Source organism: Labrus mixtus, chromosome 15 (assembly GCF_963584025.1).
Source record: "Labrus mixtus chromosome 15, fLabMix1.1, whole genome shotgun sequence".
NCBI classification, from domain to species: Eukaryota; Metazoa; Chordata; class Actinopteri; order Labriformes; family Labridae; genus Labrus; species Labrus mixtus.
In genome coordinates this window covers 19,363,852-19,388,244 of record NC_083626.1, presented here as the reverse complement: position 1 = coordinate 19,388,244, position 24,393 = coordinate 19,363,852, and the positions used below count along the sequence as shown (strand labels likewise).

Here is a 24,393-nt window from a genome sequence, read left to right as displayed (position 1 = left end):
CAGGAAAAGGAAGATTTACTGTTGTATTAAAGAGATGCAGGAATATAACAGGGGAGGTGGGGATTTTTTGCAGCTTTTTAAAAGCTCCCAGTGTCACTTAACAAATCCAGTGCCTTTCAGAATGAGCTACAGTGTGTTACACGAAGGAGATCTACACACACCTGCACTGGGCTGGAGGAACTTGACGTGAAAAAACAGAGAAAGGAATACATAAAGGAGCTGAATCAAAGTGGGAATCCCATCGCGAAGAGAAAGGGGATGATTCTTTAAATATAACATTTGCATTCAAACAGCTCCGTCATTTAATCTTATTTCACAAACCACTGGCGACTTCTTCCAGACCACATCTTTGAGTCTATATCAGAGAATGGAAGACGTTTAAAAAGTTTATCCAGGGGTGCCAGTGGTGTAGTGGTTAGTGGGCACGTCCCATGTATGGAGGCTAAAGTGCATGTCAATCCTCACTCTTTCTCTCTATCCCTAATTTCTCACTCTATCCACTGTCCCCTCTCTAAAATAGAGGCACAAAAAGCCCCCAAAATAAATCTTAAAAATGTTTTACTCAATGAGTTAGGAACTTTGGATTTTTTATTTTTTTTTTGCTGGAGGAATAGCTCACTATCAAATACCAACCCTCTGCAAATGACTAAAAAGCTTCTTTTTTTTAAGCTTAATTTAAGGTTAATTAAGGCAACTAGATCACACTACAACATCCAATGTCAAGAATAAACTTCAAGTCTGAATTCAATGACGTTTATCTTTCCTTACATTTTCCATGAGCGCAGGCAAAGCAAAACTGAAAACTCAACTTAAACGTCACAGCAAACCACATGATCACAGTCCCTGCAATGGGTTTCAAGACACATTTGTGGGAAAAGCAGAGCAGAAAAACAATCCTCCACTCATTACTATGTTTTTTTGGTATATTGTAGACACATTTTACACTCATATGATTTTTTAAGTTGTTTAAATAAAGCAGGTGTCATTTTGCGGACGTTTTTGTCCAAATCGTCTTTTTTATCGACATGAGATAAAGATTAAGATTGATTTCTTGCAGTGCCTTATTCAAAGACACATTTACATTTGGACTGAAGAACCAGATTAACTCACCAACCATGAAAGACTGAGAGTTATCTGCTCTACCAACTGAGCTAAATTCATTCTCAAGAGAATGAATGTAGTAACCAAAAGGAGGTTTCCACTTTAAGGGAAAAAAAATCAAAGCAGACAAAAACAGTGGTTCTGTGAAAGAGAAAAGTATGAATAATACATCAGAAATCTCTGAATTATTCACAAGGTGGAGGGTCCTGGTGCAGGAGGGAGATGGTGAAGAGAAAGCAGAAACAGAAAATTGATAGAAAGCAGGAAAAAAGAAAAGAAAAACAGGATTAATACCCAGAAGAAAACAGCGAGTGATGAATGTTTTCATCCCCCTCAGAGCGCCGTCAGAAGGGCCTCGCCTGCTCAGGGTCTCCCTCCTGCCCTTTCTCCCCGCCCTGTTACCATTCAGCCGCTTCTCCCCTGGGTGTGGGGCTACCAGGAGGGGTCCGCTTTCACATCAAAACCCTCACACAGACACGCAGACTGTTCAAGAAAAACAGGGCAAGGAAGGGAAAGGGCGCGATAGCGGGAGGTTGTGTGAGTGTGTATTTGGGGTGCAGCGGGTATTCAAATCCTTTCTGCTGTGACAAGGTCTGCCAGAGTTCAGGCTCTGAGTGCCACAGCCAAAGACAACACACACACACACACACACACACACACACACACTAAAAATGGACGTCAGGGATCAGTCATGTGATGGGCAGGTGGGGGGGAAAAGTGAACGATATTTGATAGACAGGAAATAGAGACCAGGAAAGGATCGTTGCTGCGGTTCGTCTGAGCCGTGTTTGATTCAAAATGACTCTTTCGATGTTTAGTTTAACTCTCAGAGATGATTTACTGCCACAGGCGCAGACACTTTTATGAGCTCTGTGACAGCAGAGAGAAACAACAGCGGAGGTTATCTCTGTCTCTGTTGTGCTGCTTATATCTGTGTGTGTGTGTGTGTGCTAATCACAGCTTATACTTGTTTTACCTCCACATTAGCCTCGAGCATTTATAGACCAGCTGTTGAGCCTGTGTGTTGTACACGATCAGAAAAGCAGACACTGACAGACACGCTTGCTGACAAGACCTCAAAAGGTCTACCGCCTCGTTTTAGCCCCTGCCTTTAATCCCTTCTGCAGATCACTCTAACAGAACATGTAGTTCACACACTCACTCACACAAACGACTTGTATGAAATTTCCAGCAGGGATTTTTTAACTTCGTCCATCCTCGCTTTAAGTACCCCTCTACCCGCCCCGGTCCATATGTCTGGGCACCAATGCTTTAAATGTGCATACGGACCCCCCAGCCACACACTCATATATGCTTCACATCCTGGGAAAATGTACACGTGCCTGCCTCACATTTGGGTCAGACATGTGGGGAGAGGGAATACAGGGGAATTGCAGAGTGGTTATTAACACGCACAGATATGAAGGGGGATGAGGATGTGCAGCTGGAAAGTGTTTGTTGTGCATGGACCAAATCCACATTGGGGATGCACAAGTAATAAACTTTTCATATCTTCATATCTAGTTTTAGAGGGCATTTCATTTTTTTTCCATTTCTAGTAAGTTTTGTTTCCTTTTTTTTCCCACGCTTAATAAAATGAGAGCTAGCATTGTCAAAAAAAAAAAAACTATGATTAAACTGCCAAATGTTTGGAATAATTAGCCTACACATCTGCACATGCTGTCTCAACAAAACAGCAAGAAGAGGTCAAGGAGTAAACATTCTTCTCACTTCTGTACCAACATCTTTCCTCACATGTAATCGAAAAAAAGGACATGGACAATTAGCAAACAGCCCACTTTTTGACAAGCTATTCATTCTCATTATGCACCTAGCTGCACATCAACGTGATCTTAGAAAGACACTGACTTTGCCAGAATTGGTGAAAGACAGACATCTTGGCAGAGGAATGGCAAGGAGAAATCTGCAGGAACGGAAAGGGTAGCATGAGAAACAGCAACGTCGTGGAAGTCCAAACTTTTTCAAAGAATATTATTGAGAGCGATGCAAAGGTTAGTCAAAAACAGCATTCAGAGGGCACTGACTGACTCTATACGTTCTGGCAATACTGCACATTTCTCACTTTATTTCTCATAAATACACACACACACACACACACACACACACACACATCAAAACCCATCCTCCTTGGGTGCTGTAAGTGGGGAGTCGAGTGGGTGAGTGACTGGGAAAGAAACAGAGGGGCCTGTGTTTACACTGGCAGAGCAGGCAGCTCATGAGCCCCATTTGAAATGGCCCGCTCCCATCTCACAGAGAGAAACCTCTGCCATGACTGACAGGCCCTGCTTAGCTTTGAGGTCCTTCATCATCAGTCCGTTTCCTAACATGCCTCACTTCCCAGGGCGGCAAATGAAACAAATGAGGGTGATTCAAAGGCAGCTACTACACCGGGGTAATGGCAGAAGGTTAAAGGGGTTGCGTGCAGGACAGAAACAGTGCGACACTTGATGAGTTGCCCGCTGACTTGCGGCGCACTGTAATTCTGCCGCTAATAAAGGGGCTCGAATGCCAAGGGGCATCCCAACTGTGTAATTTCTGAGACTGTCTTCATGACAATATGCAGTTTTTTTTTATCCCTAGAGAGGAACATTAATCTACAAATAATTGCCGTACATTTCCTTCCATGTTGCGCTGATATGTTTCCACCATGTGTTCCAAGCCATTTTCTCCATCTAATTGCATCGAAAGGGAAAGTTCACAACCAGCGCGGGGGCCCCAGTGGTCTTAAGAGAGAACCGCAAATACTGCGTTTGAACGTCTTTTAACATGTGTGTAAATTATCAAAGAGGAGTTTTCATCATAAAATCTAGCATTACCATCCATTTCACAATACCATCTGTCTTCTGGCAAAGGGAACGGTTCTCTTCTATTGGCATTTGAGTTTCCACCGACAGACCCACTCTATTGAGTCACATTAGATAGCTTTAGTCCTCTTCACAGAATATTTGTGGCGGTAGATGGACTCATTGAGCCAGGACACATCAAAGCAGGGACATCCAGCCAGAGACAAAAGAGGGTTCATGAAGGGCAGAGGGGATAGAACACAAGGTTTGTCCCATCAATCACTGCCTGAAAAGTGACACACACACACTCTCACACACAGCTAATTCATCGCACATAATGATGTTACGCAGTTGATCCGGTTGTCATGTGCACTCAACACTTCTCCCTCCACCTGTTAGTCTCCACAAATCATCCGCACTCAGACAAAGCTTACAGATTTCCACCCTGATCACCATGCTGGACTCAGGACCCACAGCCGGTATCATCCAGAACAGGGTTTTTCCCAGCTCGGAAACATCTTTCAGTTTGTCTGTATGAACGCAGATTTGTACAAACGCTATATTCTCAGATTCTTAGCTCGAGACACAAAGCTGTAAATCTTATCACATAAAAGCTCATGAACACCATCTAGTGGTGGAGAAAGACATGGCTCTTTAAGGCTTGAAATGTGTGTTACTTTGCTTTCAATGTGGCCATGAAGAGATGTATCCATACAAAGCATCATCACTAAAGTTACACACTTCAATAATATTTTCTTCTGGAGAAAATTCTGCAATCCTTCTGATTTTAGATTTTGCATGGGTCAAACTTTTATATCTTCATCTATGCAGTTCTGACTTAATATCACGTGTCCAAACAACTTCAGTAAGGTGGGAAAAAAAATAGGTGGTGGATTAATCATTAAAGCATAATGTGTGTTGCAATTGATGTTTCATAACAGAAAAAGCAAGATGAGACAACTTGCTTGCTGAGCTTAGAGTGAACCTCCACCAGAGGGCGCCACTGTCTTTAGCTTTACTGCAGAACAACGACTCAACACTTCAGACGACTCAATACTTCAGATGACTTTATTAACACATTTGCTTTCTTAACAACATGGTACAAAGTATAAATAAAGCATATCACACTAGAGGGAGCGATGTACTGAATATCTCGACCTTGAGTATGATATTACTTTTTATATAACAGTTCAAAGACCAAATCATAGAAGATTAAAAAAAAAAAATTCTCTTTTCTCTTATCCGAGATTTAACTGTTGCCAAGCAACCAAAACATCTTGGCTATTTGTTTGCGTACATGGATACCACCGAGCAGCTACTTAGTTTGATGAACATTTATATGTATGTTTTGATTTAACATGCAGCAGGTCAAAGTCTGTATTGTGGTTCAGGGGTTCCAGCTAGACTAATACGGATATAATGTTACCCTACTGTCTTCAGAACACCCGGCTTAGGCAGTGGTTCACATTGTGAACAGTCCCAGTGATGTCGAACTCTATAGCAGCACTTGGAATGCCTCTTGTTCAATCAGTAAATCGGTCAGAACTAACTGTTGTGTAATAAGAAATATACTAAGATGTTTTAAAGGCCACTTGTTACACCTTTAACACACTTTCAGAAAACTACTGGTGTGACTCAAACAGCATGTTTCCAGTTGGAGAACTATGGAACCTCAGCAGTGGATCAGGTGTTGAATATGAGGCTTCTCTGCTCTTCTTCAGTGTCAGATCATTTCCTGTTCGGTTCCAGCACATACACTTGAGTCTGAGTCTATATATATATATATATATATATATATATATAAGGGTGTCAGTCAACTGTGACACCTTCAGGGAGGTCCACCACCACAGGAGCACAGTCGTCCAAGTCAGCATCAAAGTCCCAGCGAAACTTCTTGGTCAGGTGAGCTTTGAACTTTTCTGCTCTCTTCCGTAGAGTTCCATCCACACCGGGTCCACTGGCAAACTGGAAAAAGTCCTGCGGGGGGGGCGGGGGGGGGAGAAGTCAACCAAGTTAATCATCTACAACTGTAGTAAAAAAAAAACTCCTGGGAGTTCCTAACAGGCTAAGACAGATCTCCATCCATTCCTCTCAAAGCAAATCAAAGATAAGATTTCTTTCTTGGGTAATGAAATATTATCAAAAAGAAGGAAATTCAGGATTAATGGGACCTCCCTGCTTCTCTTGACACATTTAAGAAGTAGGACCCCTGATCTTTGAAATGATACATTTGCTCGTATTTCAAAAATGTATCAGTGGAATACATTCCCAACAGAGCAGCAATGGAGAAGGTCACTGGCCTTAAAAACAGCATCATATTATTTCCAATTTTTCAGCACAAAGACGTTCACTCGACACATGAACATGTCTCTATCAGTGCATCCTGATCTTTGTACACTCTATGCTTTTACTCCTTCTTCGTATCTACTTTGAAGTTTCGCTGCCGCTGAAACGAAGCGTCTACCTGCAACGTCGACGTGAGGAAGTTGTCCTGAGACACGATGTCGACGAAGAAGTCCGGCGGGATCTCCCCGAGCTGATGGTAAAGTACAGCGATGAGCCCCAGGTAGAGCTCCTTGCGCTTTCGCATCGCTTCCTCTGACCGACACAGCAGAGCGAGGAGACGCTTCCAGTGCTCGAAGCCCTCGTAGACGTTTCCAATCAGGAAGCACACGAAGGCAAACTGCAGCTCACCTGACAGGAGAGAGAAACAGAATTGGGGTATATTTTTTTTTTTATACAGAAAATGTGATAATGTGACGGTCTTTAAATACTATACTGAACACATACCTAGCAGGTTGAGGGGCTGCAGGTCATGGTTCTTCTCAAGCACAGTGTCCAGGGCATAGCTGAGGTCCAGGCTGCACTGGGTGATCTCGGCAGGCGTAGCCCCCGGAGGGTAGGTCTTCTCGGGGATAACGGAAAATCGCAGCTCTGTCCCCTCCCTCGGTTTCATCCTGGGGAGCCTGTCAAGTCCTTCTTTCATGCTCTGACAAGCCGTGTCGTTCCTCGGTTGCTCTGCCCTGTCTTTGGTGTGTTTCATTTGCAGCTCAGGAATAACGTCACTGAAGGCGCATATTCGCCCTGAAAGTGGCTGCAGACTATTGGCCACCTCCTCGCTCAGACGGTCAGTGAGGGACACCCATTTCCTCATCACCTCATACGGATAGGGACCAAGGTGAGGATCCAGGTCTTGCAGGTTTGCCCTGATGCGACTCACCTCTTCCTCGCTCTGGGAGACTCCGAAGTCCAGATCTTCTTCTTTGGGATCCCAGTTCGCCAACAAGATCTGCCTGGGTTTCAGATTGAGGAAAAGTCCTGTTTTGGGGCCGATTTCTCCTCCGCAGCTCGGCTGGTTTACAGAGCAGTAGTGGAGGAAGTGCAGGCCCGGGGGGATCATCTTCACACCCTTGAAGCGGGGGCCGACCTGCCAACTCTTGCAGTCAATCCCCAGCTCTGTGCCCAGAGGAACCCCGAGCAGCACCAGGGTAGCTCCCTCCTCAAACAGCCTCCGGGCAACATCTGGGTCCATGTCTACGGTGCTGCTGGACGCCATGGCAGCTCTGACAAAAGGCTTCTTGACTTAAAACTGTCCGACTAACACACACAGCAGACGACCAAGGAGTGAACTACGCTTAGTAACTACTTAACGAGATGTGTACATGATCAGCACATTGGGTAGAAACGTGCACGACCGAGGCTCCGTCTATGGGAATGTTTTGGATAAATGCGGGTTTATTATGTCCTTAAAACACAACACACAAAACATATACGGGAAATAAGCCGTCTCAATAAGCCGTTTTCAAACGTGTATGTGTACAATAGATTTGATAGTGAGGCGTAAATAAACGATACCTTCTACTGCTAGTTGTTGATATTTCGTGTCGTTATGACATCGTTCATTTGAAGCTGTGCATCACGTCTTCTGCTCCGGACGGAAAAAGTGCTGCTGTAATAACGTTCCGCTTAGTAATGAGGGCTTTATCAACGAAGTCTTTCCTGGGTCTTCTGTTAAAAGTAATTTTTTTTTTTTTTTTTTTTTACAGTTTATGGGTCTTACATTGTTACTTTAAGAACAATTGTTAACTCAAACCAAAAATCATCAACTTGATTTAACATTATCAGCTATATTTTTACGTTTCTATACTAAAGTTTATCTTTATTAAAATGTATAGCGTTAAGAGTGTAGTTTTGTATTTTTAATCAGTTAATTGTTATTTATCACCAAAAGTTATCTGAACTTCTTTTATTATCTCCCTTTCAGATGCCTTATTGTAGGATATTGATTCCATTTAAAATATCTAAAAATAATTTTGTGCCCCAAGGTTCGATACTAGGACCTATTTTATTTTCCATTTATATCAATAACATGTGTGAAAATTTTATCAAATGCCCTGTATCACTTTTATGCTGATGACACTATCATCTATTGTTGCTCAGCATCTGTTGCACAGGCTTTTGAGTTTCTACAGTTAGCTTTCAATGTTGTCCAGTCTCGTTTGAGGGAACTAAGGTTGGTCATAAACATTGATAAAACAAAGCTCATGTTGTTTTCACATTTAAGTGGAGAAACAACAAATGTCCCATTGATTTGAACTTCTCAAGGAAATGGAATCGAGCTTGTCAAACGCTACAAGTACTTGGGATTTATTCTTGAGTGTGATCTGTCTTTTAAATCACATATTGCCAATTTAAATTTGGCCTCTAAACTTAAGGTGAAGTTGGGATTTTATTACAGAAATAAATCCTGCTTTTCCCTCGGAGCAAGGAAATTTCTTGTTTCATCAACCTTTCTTCCTTTGTTGGATTATGGAGATGTACTGTACATTGGCGCCTCGGCCAAATGTTTACAGTCATTGGACACCGTGTCTCACTGTGCGTTGAGATTTTGGACTGGTTGTAGACGCTTCAGTTCACTCATCACTGTGACCTGTACACTAACTCAGATTGGCCATCTTTGAAGGTGCGCAGACATATACACTGGCTGAAGCTTATTTATAAAGCTCTTCTTGGTTTGGTGCCTTCTTATTGATGTTCATACCTTCAAAGAACCAGAAGTCACTATGCTTTGCGTTCCTGTGATGTCTTTAAACTGTCTGTGCCTCGTGTCCGCACTGAGCTCGGGAAAAGAGCGTTTAGTTTTGCTGCTCCCACCGCATGGAACTTTCTCCAAAATGACTTGAAAATGGCGGAGCTCATTTCGCTTGAAGCCTTTGGCTCGATCTTAAAAGATAAACAACGCGAGACAATTGGACAGTGCCTGTGTTTCTGAACTGTAATCTGTGATCAAGATTCTGCACTTTATCTGTAAATCAATTTGCACATTGTAAATTGTCGTGTGCTGCTGCCCTCTTAGCCAGGTCACCCCTGTGAAAGAGATCCTGATCTCAATGGGTTATTTATCTGGTTAAATAAAGGTTAAATAAAAAATAATTAAATTAAATAAAGAGACAAATATGTCTACAGCAGGTCTACAGTAGTTGAAACCTATACGGAGTCCCAAAAAGTAATACAAAAATATTTTGTGTGCACAAGTTAATATTTTGTGCCCGCAACATAATAAGATATTAACCTGTGTGCACACGTTTTTATTTTTTTTATTTAACTCTTTGGGACTTCAGGGGCTTAATAGAAACCACACCCATAATGCCATATATTATATAACAAAAATACAATACCCATGGTACTGTGCCTTTCATAAGATCTCCTACAAGTAGAAATCAGACATTTAAAGTAGTGTTTTTATTATATAGCATATGCTAAAAAACATAACTGCCAGAAGAACATTTCCTGGGTATGCGAACATATGGCTTAAGAAACTAAACAAAAAAGACTCTGGAAAATGTGCATATTCTGAAAGTATTTTAATGCAGACATTTTTAGCTTATCTGTGGTACACAAGAAGCAATCCTGTAATTCAAAGTTGGTTGTTGTTTTAACACACAAAAACAGAGAACTTGACATCAGTAAACGGTTACAGTGGATTTGAAAAAACAGACACAGTGGGTAAATGGTCATGGGTAACCTTATACCTTCATGGGAAAGAAGCAAGAGTTTAAGAAAGTTGAAGACACATCATTTCCTAGTTTGAGAGCACCAAGACAGTCTGAAGTTTTTGCCAACAAGTGATCAGTGACTTGATAACTTTGATTAACCTGATCTTCTTTCTCTTTTTCCCCCGTATTTTCTGGACTGCAGAACAAGAGGCTCTCTCCCCCTGAAAGCAAAGAACCAGACAGAGAATATGTCAGCAATTGTTCCAATGTTCTGTTCTGGCCTTGTCTAGATCAAATTATTTAGGATAAATTATTTAAATAATAAATAAAATTGTTATTGTGTGCATGAGACAAGTGGTTATGATTGAGTTATCTTTTTTCTGTGCTTGTAGTTTTTACGTTGGTTTGGGAAATAAAAATACAACTGTTTACCAAAAGGAATTAATATACACTGCAATAGTCATTTTCCTCACCAGATACTCAGGGCTACAGTTGCGAATGATGAGCTGCTCCATCCTCTTCAGTGGCTTCTCCAGGTCAGACAGCTGCTTCCCACTCCTCTGACACCCCATCTGCTGTGTCGTGCCAAAGATGGAAACCAAGATGCGACGTGCCTGCCATAGGACAGTAGCCCAAAAAGTAAAAAAAAAAAAAAAGAGAAAAGAATCAAAAAGCATTCAAAATAGCACATGCTTGTCTGTTGATAATTTTGTCCAACAAATTGAAACCACACCTCCTATTTTTATTTTGCAAACCTTTGTTTCACCCAAGGCTGTTACATTATGCGTCAAGATCTTTTGAAACACACAATAGCCTACATCAAATTAGACTTGTGTCAGTCATTATTACCATGTCCATGGTGCTGGAAGCGCTCATACGGTCATGCATCTTACCTTTCCTGATGCACAGATGTCTCTGTCTCTGGAGGTATTGGGTGAGGCAGTCAAATTCTGCACACATACAAAAAAAAAACATACTGATCTATTTAAAGTAGAAGTAAATTGCCATTTACAACATTTTAAAGGGGAAGAGCATCAACCATTGCACATTGCAATGTATGATTATAGTTGCAACTGATGCACAAAAAAAGTCTGACATCCACCCCAGAGGTCTTAATTTGAGCAAAGACATGGATAAAGAAAAAGGGCCTCTTTTAAAATCACACAAGAAGCGCACATATCATGAAGAGGAGCAAAATTCTCATACCAGATTCTGCAGCTCAACGAAGATGATCTCTCTGTATGAGCCCAGTATTTCTGTGTAGTTACATCTACGTTTACCACAAGAGTTGGTGAACAAGAGAACCATCAGGAAATTACGAAGTAGAGTTCCAGTCAGACACTTTAGAAGAGATAGGGGTCAGAAAAGCAAAGATGAACTCACTTTAACGACGTAGGGAAACAATAATCACAAAATTAAGAGAATTGGCTCCTAAATACTCGGACGCACGGATGCCATGCACAGCGAAACTATCAACGTTAACAACCCACCTGTTGCTTAAAAAAAAGCACCAGTAACTAAACCCACACTTACCATTTATCATGATCTACTGCAGAATCCTCAGACAAGTGAATCCATCTCGATCAGTAGCAGAAGGACCCAAAGAATTACTCCGGATCCGAACGCGTTCATTGTATCGAAGCCCCTGTTGAATCAGTATTTCTACACTTTCTCGGGTAGATGGGTGGATATCCGATTTGGTGTGGCGTGGTTTCAGACATCACCAGAGTAATTGATGCTCAGATTTCCTTCCCTGTCATGGATTGGTGGCGCTGAGTTTAGGGTTTCACCAAACTCTAGTCCGATCAAGTCGAGGAAAACATCTGCAATCAATTACTCACCTCCATCCTTTCGGTTTCGCTGGTGAAACATGATACTCAGGCTTGGAGGATGTTTTTTTTTTGTCATTATTACTCATTAAAACGAACAAACATTGTGCAAGAAAGTCGTCTTAGCTTTAAATGAATTTACAGGAAACAGGTGTCAGAGGTTTCATGAGGAGACAATAAAGTGATAATAAAGTGAGTCGAATTTACCAAGAGCTATAAAGTCACATGTAAATCTTACAGTAAAACCAAAATGCTGACCATGCATGGGAACTAAAGTTCGAGAGGATGAGTCCATGTGTTGGACTGAAATATCTGGAAAATTACAGCTCACATAGAATGAAAGTGGGGACACAGAATTAAATGTGACACACAAAGAATATCAAAGTGTTGTCATAACAGTGAATGGTGAAATAAACGACGTCATTTGTTTATTGGATGCCTGCAAAGTATTTCAACACAATTCCGGCAAAGTAAAAAAACAGTTTATACTAGGACATGAAAAATCATGTAATAGTCCCTGACCAGGAGTTTATTTCCACACTAACTGTCAGGGAATAGTGGAGGTTAAGACAAGAACGAAAAATACAAAATGTTTGTTTTTACAGACTCAGCATGTGTATATCTCTCACATCAGAGACTGAAGTGTTTACTCTCATACCTGCTATTTTTTTTTAATGTTTGTGTTGCACATTGTGAAAACAATGCCAACACAAATCATTCTTAACTCAGTACAAATATAAAACAAAAGAACTAATTGCCTTGTAGTATTTAAAAATGGTAAAATACCACATCAAACAAACATCATGGCCAAACGATAGAGGCCTGTGTCTTCAGGAACAGAATGAATCAAACAAAAAAACGTTGACAGGATGATTCACATGGTGCAGCTTTATAGCATTCAACTGTTGTAAAATAATCTTTTTCAATCTGAGCTAGTTTTTGCCTAAATGCATGTAGTAGACTGAAACAAAGTCAAAGACGATTGTTGGTCTAGTGAGAACAAATGTAAGTTATCATAAAAAACTACATTTTAAAGGACAAGAGTATTCAATCACAGCTCGAGGGATACATCATCCCCACACCAAAGTACCGATGACACCCACATCCTGTGGGGAGTGTTCTCTAACTCTAGTGGCCTTCTGAAGACAGAGGGTGACATGACTGAAGCAAAATATACAATGTATTTCCAGAGGGCAACCTCGAGCAGTCTGCAAGCTGATTTAGGAGAAGGTTTATTTCCTGGTAAGATGGATAACTCAAATATGAAGTCAAACCCACACAGGAACGGCATTAAAACTGCAATATTATTTACTGGGGTGGATAAATCTAAGGTGAGACACCTAAATTCATCTGAGGACTGACTGTCCCGCTGATCCTCCAAACCCTTATGCTGTTCAGCAGATTACTTAGGGTTTTATATTTGTACTAAATTATTCATTTGTAGAGAGAGAATTGTTTTCAAATTAACATTACATTTTTTTTTGTAAAAAGAAAAAAGTTGGATTTAAATCAGTCCACCAGAACATCAAAGTAAGGGGTATGTGTGGGTACTTTGTATCTGTCACAGAGGGGACACTCCTCATGGAGAACAACAGTAGAGCATGTCCATAGCTGATTCCTCCTAGACTTGTGACTGCCAGAGTCCTCCAGGTGTGTTCAGTCCAAATAGTCTTAAAAGGTGTTCTTGATCTTGCTGGCTACCCCCGCTAAGATTTCTCCTGTCTTCTTCTGCCAGTTCAGGACGTGTTTGGACTCGGCACACCACAGCTCTCCATGGCGGGGTTCAGCATTCTCGCACCGCTTGCGCACCTCTTCCTGCTGTTCCTGATGGATTCAAAGTAGTAAGGTTAGATACCCATAATCCAATGGATCCACAAGTCACACACAAAGATGCAGGTCTTTGGGAGCGACAACCAACTTTGTGAATAGAAAGTAATGATGTGTGCTTTAAAGTTGGTAAGTGTAACGGCACATATTTATAGACACTTCAGTCCTGCATACACAATTCATAAAACCATAGTTTGATGAATGGACATGAAATACTTCTAATAAGAGCCTTACCTCTGTGCCATGCTGCAGCTCAAATTTGTAGAAGAGTGCCCAGGCATCACCAAGATCTGGCTCAATCTTTACTGTTCTTAGGAACCACTCCCTGGCTTTGGTGATCTTACGCTCACTCCAAAACAACCTAAAACAAGTGAACAAGATTGCATTTAAAATCACAACGAAAGTGCATTTAATGTTTAACAACCTGTTTAATAATGTTTAAAATATCACAAAACTAAGGTTTGCATTTATTACTGGGAATAAAAATGTACGGCTGTGGAAAAAAGTCGCTGTCATACTTTGCAACAGCGAGTAAGACATGGGGATCATGTTCACATTTCTTCAAAGCATCCACACTCTTAGTCTTCCTCTGGGGCCTGGCCTCCAAAAACACAGCCTCTGCCCACAGGTTACCTAGCAGGGAGAAGAAGGGAGGGAGGTGAAATGGAGTGTTTGAGTGTATGAAAATACATTGAGCAATAAATAAGCAAAAAACAACTGTGTGCATAACCTGTAGGATTCCAGAATAGAAATTCTCCAAACCAAGGTCTATTAGGTCTGGTATTTTGATTAGATTGTTGATAAAGGAAAAAAAAAAAAAGACCAGCAGACATCCTGTCTAGTCTTCGGGATGAGAAAAGGAATTGCCCGACAAGGTGTCTTCAAATCCCTTAGTTAACAAAGTATAAAAACTTTACATTACTTCTAAGACAACTGCAGGAATGTATTCTCACCTGAATTGGGACACTCCTGCAGCGCTTTGGCCATCAGTGTGTTGGAGATGTTCTTCAGTCCAGCCCTGAACTCCAGCCGCACTGACTCCAACCTGGTCGGTATGACGACACAAACAAATTTAGATGCAAAAGATAAATGTACTGGATTAGTTTTATTTCGCCATGTTTGAGTAATGACTGAGCGTATCTTGGTTTTAATTCAACATCATCCAAGCCGGTGTGTTTGATTTTTAGAAAAAAGAATGTTGAGTAAATATTGTGAAACCACATATGGCATGTCTTTTCTAGTTTTGAAAAGCATAGTAACCACTACTACAAAAATAAAAAGATGTGCAATTGACAAATCTGTAATTTAAACTCTGTTCATACTGAGGCAAAACTCCATTCACAAAGGAAAGAACAAGTAAATACACTGAAATGCCATAGCAAATATTTGTAAATGCTCAGAACATGAAGAGAATTGAGCAGAAAGATTAATTTCATTTTATATAACACAGGGGACATATTTTAATGTAACATTCCACTCTCTCCTTCTTTTGCACATAAGTGTCTCCCCACAGTCACTCAGTAGTGTATTTTCTCACCATAGCTCAGGACTCTGGGGGTTCTTGAGTCGGGCCTTCTCCAAGATCGCTCTGGCTCTGGTTAGCTGTCCCACTCTCTCTTCAAGTCGAGACAGCAGTAGCCACAGGGGCGCTGAGTGGGGGCATTTTTTCAACTACAGTAAATAAGAAGTCAGTCATTAGGAAACACTCATTTTCATCTCAAACACACACACACACAAAGAACCAAAACTCAACTTTCATTGGCCCTCTAGATTTTTTTGGTTTCTGCACCTAATCAAAAACTCCCCCTGACTCACCCCTTGGTTGTAGGCCTCTCTGGCCTTGTCCATGTTCTCACACTGCTCTTCTATCTGGCCTCTCATCATCCAAAGCTTTGGGAAGTCCTCGTAGTGTTTCAGGGCTTCTGTGCACAACTCCTGTGCGGCTTCAATGTTTCCCAACACCCACTCCAACTTCACCGACTTCATGAATACCTACAGAGGTTACAAACACACACAGACAAAAACATATGTTGACCCACCGACTACCCTCCAAAAGTTATTTGGCTTGTTATATATTCAAATTGTGGACAAATTGTTGACATTTTTAAAATGCTTTTATTGCAACACCTTATCCAACACAAATACCTTAATGGCTTTTAAATGTGTCAAATACCATCATCAGAGTGCATAACCTCAGCTGCTTCAGTTACACCATAAGAAGTCTCATCAGACAAGACAATCAGTACATGCAATAAAAAAAAAACAGGCTCTAATCCCCACATCTGTCAGCAAATACAATAGAGATATCCAAAGGGAGCGTGGCCTGATAGAGACAGTGATAGTTTGAGAGCAGTGCTAACAGCATCTGTCGGCCTGACAACTGTTGAGTGTTTTGAGGTGTAGAAAAGCTACAAGCCTGAACCTGAGAGTCACAGCACGCCTGTAGAAGATACTTCAAGAACAATGCACTATTAACTTGCTGTTAAACACTCAGCCTTCCATAAAACCTGGGTCAAAGCCCTGTTCAAACCAGCATTACATAAGGAAAAACAAAAAGTTTGTACCAGCACAAAGGGTCAGGGAAGGATAGTCTGAGAGTAAAATAACAGGACAGTTCAAATTAGTTCAAATTCAAGTTAGGGAAGCAAGGGTTTGTTTGATTATTTAAGAAATACCAAACACTTCATATCCTAGGGCATTCTGGAGAAGGTTTGGATTAACAAACATTCCTTTAAACCTGCGGCCATTTTTCAACTTCTATCCAGCCGTGCAGTAGATTTGCACATATCTCTATGTTTCATTGGATCCTTATGATAGTTTGAAATAGGGCAATCTGTTCATCTCTAATCCCACACTGTCTCAGTCACACACTCACCCTGGCTGTTGGGGCACTGCTGCGAGCCTTGGCCAGCAGTCGACGGGCTCTTTCATACTCATTATTCTCAGACTCCAGCTTGACAGCAGCCAGCCAGATCTCTTCACTGTTCGGGTTAGCCTACAGAGGAAAATGAAAAGTACCAAAACAGAGATGGGTGGAGAACCAGAAGGGCAGAGAAAGACAGAATTAGATCAATTGTTGTTATGGACGCTGCTTAGAAACACGTCAAAGGTTTAAGATACATCATCCTCACCTGGAAGGCCAAGGCGAGGATACTTCTTGCTGCAGGCACATCCTCAGCCAACCACTTGGACTTGGCACCCATCAGCCACAGAACCTCTGCTTTGGGACAGTGAGCCACAGCCCTTTGGAGGAGAGCCTCCAAAGACTCCCTGAGAGATACAGTGACAAGAGAAATTGAATGTGCACATGAGAGAAAAGAGGAAAAGGCAGAATGTTAAAGATAGACACTCTACAATGTGATTTATCCAACAACTGCAAAAATTTGTAGTACTTTTTGCCAAGTTAAGAAACCAAATTTGGTCACCTGGTGCCATTATTTTTCTCAAAGTAAGCAGCTCGGAGCCAGACACTTTTCTTACTGGGGAACACCTGCAGAGCATGTGCATAGATAGCCCTGGCACACTCCAACGCTCCGTGGGCCACACACTGAAACACAACACACAGACATCTCCATTACATAAACTTTGAACACAATAGAGTATGCGAACAGGGTCTGAACATGCCGCTGTGTGAATAAAATGTTTGCATCAGTACTCACGCTATCTGCATCCTCCATCCAGGTGTGTTTGCAGTCCTCCTCTTCAATTCCGATCCCTATGACAGCCCTTATCACGGCCTGGCATGTAGCGACACTGCCTGCTTTGTCACACTCCTCTGCATCCTGCAGGACAAAAGAAACATTTCAGAAGATAGAGGCTGGGGGTGGCACGCAGAACAAGTAGGCAAGAGAGCTCAGTCAATGACCCCAATAAGACCATTTTTAAGTAGTAGTAAATACACACTTGAAATATAGAGTTAGACATCCCTCAATCAACCTAGATAACTAAAAGAAAATGAACAACATTTAATCTTATGAAAAGTCATTTTAGCTCTCTCTCAGCAAAGAGCAATCACATAGCACAGATCAACACAAAATAACAAATGCTTTCATTCACAATCAAGTGTTAGGTTTTCCAATGAGTATGCTAGCCATACGCCTCACAAGAGGTGGGATTAGCTAGGTAGTCAAAAGAAGCACTGCAGCGAAGCCCTTTGACTGCAAAACAACCGGAAACTTTACCAAACAAAGTGTCAGTCACAGTGCTGGCAGTGGAACTAGCGGATAGCAGCCTTGCCAAAGAACTCTGGCACACTATCAGAGCTGACAAACTCATGACGCAGTTGCCACACCCTAGATTTATAAATTTAAAGGCAAAGTCAGTCATGTTGGGACTTATAATTCACAGCTTAATTCAGATTGTTTATGATCCAAAACTTTAACAAGTTATTGTTTTTCTGTGGCACTGGATGTGCTTCAGAATCTCTAAATGTTACACCATCAAATAATATAAAATAAAAAAATGCTTAAAAAATGATTCTGCTGTTTTGTTATCTGCTAAATCAGCTGAAGAAACCCCTCTTCTCTCACTCTGATGTCAAAGAAACAAGCAGCAGGAGCACACCTGTATCCACTGCTCTCTGTTGATCTCTACACCGTTGGCGCGCAGAGAAGTGATGGCTCTGTCAATGATCTTGTCCACCATCTGAGTGTTGCTGTTCGCCTCCTCCAACTTGGCAGCAGTAATCCAGATGTGCCGATCTGTGGGGATGTTCTCTCGAGCTTTGTTCAGCACACGGCGGGCGTTTTCATATGTCTCCAACCGGGCAAGAGCCAGCCACAGCTAGAGAGGAGACAACAAAATGGTAAGATCCTCTTCGTCCTATATGAAATGTCTAATGCGGGTCAAAATGTGATCAGCATACCTCCACGCTAGTAGGACAACACTCCACAGCTCTGCTCAGCATGATCCTGGCATCCTCGGGCTCCTCCAGCTCCACAGCTGTCTTCCACAATCGAACTGATTTGGAAACATTCTCCAGAGCTAATTGGATAACAATTTTACTACTGTTAAGACATTTCATGGAATTGCCTTCTGTAATTTACAGCAGTCAGCTGTTTAGTGTCAAAAATATGTAAATCTTTCCACCTTCTATTAAATGCTTTCTGTTTAACCAATAGAACAAAATGGTTAATACTGTCAACACACACAGATCTAGATATTTAGTCTGGCAATACTTCATACACAGTGGTAAAAAAAAAGAAAGAAATGCAGAACCTTCACATTTCAGTAAAAAAAAAAAAAAAAACATAAAACGAAAACAAACAGCATATGCTGCAATTAAAGAAGGCTTCAACAGTGTCTGGGTGGGAAGGCAAAGTGTTGTGTATGAAAAGTAGCGAAAAGTCAGCTGAACATGTAGAGGCAGAGAGTTCTCTTCCAAAAAGGAAGCTCCCCATATATCTCTGTCATTGGGGTATGCTGCTGGGAAATATCGGTCGGTGTGTGTGTGTGTGTGTGTGTGCGTGCATCTGTGTGTGTGTTGGAGCATTGACATGATGGTTCAAATAGGCTGTCTGGTCTTGATAAGAAGCCAGAACAACAGCTGCCAAATGTAACCCTTATGAAATCCTAGGAGTTCTGTATGGCTGCCTTCATGAGACAATGGACCAAAGATCAACTTCAAGCTTTGAAATAATATGACAACACGTATGTAGAGAAAAAGGGAAACAAGTTAAGTTGTTGTGCTATTTTAATTTAATGTTACAATGTATTATGGGAGCTTTACCTTTCCTGAGGACTCGTTTCTTGGCCCTGACGTCTGTCTCCAGCTCTGCAGCTCTGATGTAGAGTCGGACAGACTGTGGCATGTGGCGAGCAGCCTGAGCTACAACGGCTTTAGCTGTGTCCCCGGGCTGGAGTCTTGCTGCCTCCAACCACACATCCTCACTCTGGCAGGCAAAGAGAAATACTTTCATCAACAGGAGGGCATTGCTTAGCTGCTGGCTTGGCGGCAAGCAAAGCGGACTGACAAACTCTTATTTATTATTGTTGCTAAAAATGCTGCTTCCTTGAAACCTGTGTATAACATCAACCGATACTCAAGCCTTGTTTATACAAGCAAAATAACACATATCTACTTGTACATAGTTCAGGTTTTTAACAGATTTAACTTAGTTGTGTTAATCATCCTTTACCTTAACACACATCTCGGTCCCTTTCATGATCAGGTTCCTGGCCACCTGTAGTTTGCCGGTCACCTCCTCCAGCCTGGCTGAAGCAATCCAGGCAGGTGGGTGATGAGGATTGGTCTCTCTCACTGATTTCAGTAGCAGACGAGCCTTCTTGATGTCACTGGACAAGCAGAACCAAAGATAAAACTGTCACACAATTCAACTTTTTCTACACAAACACACCCGACAACATTTTTTGTTTTCTACCTGATGTCTCCTCCATGTGTGGGGATCATAGAGTTGAGATCTGTAAGGTAACCTTTGGGGTCCACCACTGTCTGTCCACTCACTGAGTCTGAGACCTGGGTTTAGATAAAAAAAGACAGACACGGGTAAGAGTGAAGAAAAAAATCTGGTGTATCTGTATAACAACAGCTGTTATGAAAGATGGAACATGGTTTAACAATGGTTATTAGTTACCTGGCTGAGCCTCATATCCATCAGTGTGTTCCTGGCCTGGCCGATTTTTCTCATGTCCAGCTCTCCTGTCCCTGGTGTCATCAAGCCGGGGGTCATGCTTCCTGGGTAAGGTGTGTTCAGACCTCCCAGCTAGTAAAGAGAAGAAAAGTTGGTAATGGAGAAGCACCATCTACTCTTGAGAAGTTTGTTATGGCACAGTGAAAAGGCCTATGAAACACGGGAATAGATCAAATGACTATTTTTCTTACTATTGTAAAGGATACCTCAGAAGAGTGAACAAGCCTCTCCTATAACCCAGAAAGAACTATGGTGTAGTCACCTCACCGCAATATATGTTAACTCAAAAGGTGTGTGTATTATTTGTAAACAAAATGCCCATGGTTCCATTCTCTATACTTTAAGTACTGTGCAATGCATACAGATTCCCAGAAGAAAGAAGCAAGTTGCCGTACTTGTACATTTGAATACAAAGAGAGTTCATGTGATAAGGCATAGAAATATGTCCTTTTACAGTTGTGGACTGTTTTGCTTTCCTTGCAGCAGTTTTAAAATGCATTTAGATCTATTTAGTGTTACCGTTTATCAAAAACCCACTGTATCAGATATGTTCCACACTGTATAGAACTATACAACTATGGACCTCCACTCAGATTAATAATGACAAAAAAGCAAAAGGAATTGTACAGTTGTTTGTTTTACTAGTTTCCAGTGAATATTCTGACTCCTGCTGGTGCAGGCCGAAACTACACCCTGTGTCTCAAGCAGTTTTCACATCTGCACTCCCGGAAATATCTAGATAATTTCAGGAGGACTGTTCCGGGTACTGTCCTCACCCGACTGTTCATATATGCACCTCACAGCGGGAGACTACCTCTGTCATATGGGAGGGGGTGCGGGGGGTCTCCTGAGATAAGACGTGACGTAATAAAAAGGCGAGAGAGTAGTGGATGAAGCAAGAGTCTGCTATACAACGCTATAATGACAGTATTTGCCTTTTTTGCTAATTTAAAAAAATCAATGCTACGTGTAGTTCAACTGAATCAAAAATTCAAAAAAGGGCACAGAAGAACATACTGACGAGAAGAAAACATAATGCAGTTTTTTATTAACTTGCACGGAGATTGCACGCATACACTCCATGCACTGTGAAACGGTCACAGTATACAAAACTTTAACCCCCTCCCATTGGCTCGAGGTGAATTCTCCAGATAATATCCTACTGCGTTCTCACATCAGCTCACTCAGACTTACTGAAAAAATACTAGGTGTCTTGCAGGAAAAACTCTGGGTGAAGTCCCAGCGAACAATGTGTCTGTTTGCGTTCATACATACAGCTCCTATGACGAATATCAAGAGCTTTTCGGGAGTTTTCCACAAGTGTGAAAGCCCTAACAATAAGTTTGTATGTGGCTATCAAGAGTAAGTGAATGTGTGGTTGCATGTATTACTGACCCCTTGCAGAGGATCAACGGTGGTGTGGTTCTCTCCGGTCTGCAGATGTTTGGAGAAGAAGCTGTCGGGAACAGGGGTGAGTTTCTCATGGCGGGGATTTCTCTGCCGCTTATTCCTGGCATCTCCCACCTCAGGGATGCTCAGCCATTCCTCCTCTGACACCTCTGCCAACTTTCTCTGTGAACAGGAAAATGCTTGTGGGTTACATACATGAAGACATGAAGACGAAGGCACAGATTTGGGGGGGGAGGAATGCCATTTGGTACCTTTAGATCTGAGAACTGCTGCTGGATTTTAGGGCGCTCCATACGGTATTTCTCGATTTCTTCCTTTTCTCTCAGCTCCCTGAAAAAAAACACAGAATGGTAATCAGAGTTACATACACGTGCAGTATAAAAGGCTGTGGAGGTCAAACATGAACACAATGCTATGCCTGTTTTCTTATTTGCATTTGAGAAATGACTTTATAGCAACCTTCTTTCTTTGCGTCTTTCATCCATCCTTTTGTCCAGTGCTGCATATATAGCATCTGCTTCTTCATCATCCTTCTCATAGGGTCCACTGGAGAACAAGCTGCCGGCATATCCATTAAACTGAAAGTAAAATAGCAGGGTATTGAGTTCAGACTGACCAAAGACCTCACAGGCAGATTTAGTGTGGTCACCCCAAGAAGTGAGGCCTACAATATGTAAATATCATAGGCACCTCATCATAGTTTGTGTCGTTCAGATCTTCCTCATCTTCATCCTGGTTCTTTTTCATTTGGTCCCCAACCGTTCTTTTCCCTGGTGGTGCATGTCTGTCATCCACTGGATCGTTGGCATCACGGGCAGGACCAATATCAGATCGGGTGGTGAAACCAGTTGCACTTGAGGAGAATAATTCAATCGATTATAAAAATGTACAAATATTACAATACTTTTGTTCCCTGGCAATTAATTCCCTCGTCTCCCTCCCCCTTTAAGCAATATACCTATTTCCACCTTAAGTCTCCCAGCACAACACACCAGTATGGATGAGCTCTTTGAATTTTACTCCGAACTAGGCATTATGAATGCTTACAGCATAAAGTATTTCTGCACAATATGTATGTTTGTGTGATTAGTGAAACTACACTTGAATAGATTAATCGAACCAGAGGTATCGCAAGAAGAAAGCAGTCTTTTTAAGTATTGCAGAGTAATGCAATACTGCCCTACAAAAGGCAAAAGGCAGTAACTTCAATTTTTTTCAAAAATGAGTTTTTGTCATTTTTGGAACATTACAGATGTGTTTAATTATGTGGACAGATATCTTGAGTCAATTGTGTTGTTGTTCTTTTGAGAAAATAGTAGGTTGTATTTGCCTTAACTTCCAAAAGCCCTCGAGAAACCAAGGCAGAGTCCAGTAACTTCACTTATGAGGGTTTTTGCCTCAAACTGAGTTAAGGTCTTCTGTCATTGTTTTACTGCGGATCAAAGTGAAGTTACTGTTTCACTGCAGTGGAGTTAAGGTGTTATGCCTTTGTTTTAATATCCGTCATCAAGCACTTCTGACACACACAGCAGCTTGACTAAAGTGTAGCAAAGAAATAGTGTTGGTTGTGTTATTTTAACCAGGCAACCAAGTGAAATTCAATAACAAATGGAAGTTAATGCCTTTGTCCTTGGCATGACGCCTTATTATTGTACAGGCAATGCAAAGGCAGAGTACCGTAACTTCCAAATAAGGGTCAAAGGTCATGTTTGAGCTAAAGATTTTTTTATGAACATTAATAACCTCATTAAAAAGACAAAGAATTGCCACATTTCCAATATTCTGCCTGGACAACAAAAATACTTTAAAGTCATTTTTCTCAGTTCTACACTCTGATGACTTCAGGCCTTTGTAGAGCAGAATATGTAATGCACTTATAGATATTTCAAGGTAACGCAATCTTTAAAACAAAGATACCCAGCAGTACTTCGAGGTAAGTCGAGGGTTTGTACATTTAACGGGTTTTATTATGCAGTTTCTAACCCACAGTTTCACTGGACGGACACACGCTTCTTGCGCATCAGCGGGTCACTGGTATGAACTACTGGTACCATAGCAACCTAGCTTAGTTAGCATACCCTCTGCCCAGTCCCGGGACGTATCCGAGCGGAGCGGGCATCCCCAGAAACGGCTTCTTCTTCTTCCCCATGAGTGGAGAGGCGAGGGGTATTACCGGGGGCCCGCCGCCAGCCCCGGCCGCCCCGGCGCCTCCCGCAGACGTTTTGGATACAAGTTTGGGCGCTTGTTTCGCTGAAGCGCTCGCCATCGTTGCTCACACGAACCAAGAGGCTAACTGCCGGATAAACAACAGTCGCACTTCCGGTAGCAGCTACCACACGATGGTGTTTGTAACAGCGCCCCCACCAGGACAGGCAGGCGTCTGTTTGTGTTCACCGTCATTAGGATGTTTTAAGAACACATTGTTGAAATTAATTATGTGTCGTTTTCATTTTTTTTTTTTGGAATTCAAATGTTTTTATTGAACTTTTTAAAGGCTTGGTACATGGCATTAACACATTTAGGTATCAAGGATATAGCAACCCTTAGCTTACACAAAACATGAGGGCAGACTTCAGTACACAGATCTACAGACTACAGCAGCAGGCCAGAGAGGAAAAAATAAAAATAAATAAATAAATAAAAAAGATAAAATACATCAAAATTATTGCAAATAATGCTCGTCACAGCAGAGACAATTAAAATCAGGAATACATCTGAATGGTGATCCTATCAGGGATGAGATTGAAAATGATTTGGACACGTCATCCACCCTTAT

General features: G+C 41.6%; 2 protein-coding genes across 2 annotated transcripts; both read right to left on the bottom strand.

Annotated features, from left to right (window-relative positions):
- Window positions 1-4,959: 4,959 nt before the first annotated feature.
- Window positions 4,960-7,493, bottom strand: aar2 (AAR2 splicing factor). The gene is made up of 3 exons (XM_061057532.1): window positions 6,696-7,493; window positions 6,370-6,599; window positions 4,960-5,882 (listed from the first exon to the last, which is right to left on the bottom strand). Exons 1-3 carry the CDS (start codon window positions 7,459-7,461, stop codon window positions 5,715-5,717), a joined length of 1,164 nt encoding a protein of 387 aa, XP_060913515.1. The 5' UTR covers window positions 7,462-7,493; the 3' UTR covers window positions 4,960-5,714.
- A 4,638-nt stretch (window positions 7,494-12,131) lies between these two features.
- prpf6 (PRP6 pre-mRNA processing factor 6 homolog (S. cerevisiae)) lies at window positions 12,132-23,920 on the bottom strand. The gene is made up of 21 exons (XM_061057190.1): window positions 23,696-23,920; window positions 22,308-22,470; window positions 22,077-22,195; window positions 21,869-21,947; window positions 21,603-21,779; window positions 20,151-20,279; window positions 19,938-20,032; window positions 19,695-19,851; window positions 19,286-19,448; window positions 18,422-18,540; window positions 18,121-18,339; window positions 17,217-17,339; window positions 16,983-17,104; window positions 16,689-16,827; window positions 16,433-16,552; window positions 15,373-15,549; window positions 15,095-15,228; window positions 14,511-14,602; window positions 14,076-14,190; window positions 13,792-13,918; window positions 12,132-13,554 (listed from the first exon to the last, which is right to left on the bottom strand). The coding sequence occupies exons 1-21, from the start codon at window positions 23,881-23,883 to the stop codon at window positions 13,402-13,404; spliced, it is 2,910 nt and encodes a 969-aa protein (XP_060913173.1). The 5' UTR covers window positions 23,884-23,920; the 3' UTR covers window positions 12,132-13,401.
- Window positions 23,921-24,393: the final 473 nt, after the last annotated feature.

Coding starts and splice junctions, on each gene's coding strand:
- aar2 (XM_061057532.1), bottom strand. CDS start 7,461: ATGGCGTCCAGCAGCACCGTAGACATGGACCCAGATGTTGCCCGGAGG. Junction 6,600..6,695: donor GCAGCCCCTCAACCTGCTAG/GTATGTGTTCAG, acceptor CTCTCCTGTCAG/GTGAGCTGCAGTTTGCCTTC. Junction 5,883..6,369: donor TCCTCACGTCGACGTTGCAG/GTAGACGCTTCG, acceptor CCCCCCCCGCAG/GACTTTTTCCAGTTTGCCAG.
- prpf6 (XM_061057190.1), bottom strand. CDS start 23,883: ATGGCGAGCGCTTCAGCGAAACAAGCGCCCAAACTTGTATCCAAAACG. Junction 14,603..15,094: donor CCCCAGAGTCCTGAGCTATG/GTGAGAAAATAC, acceptor CATACCGACCAG/GTTGGAGTCAGTGCGGCTGG. Junction 13,919..14,075: donor GTCTTACTCGCTGTTGCAAA/GTATGACAGCGA, acceptor CACTTGTTTTAG/GTTGTTTTGGAGTGAGCGTA.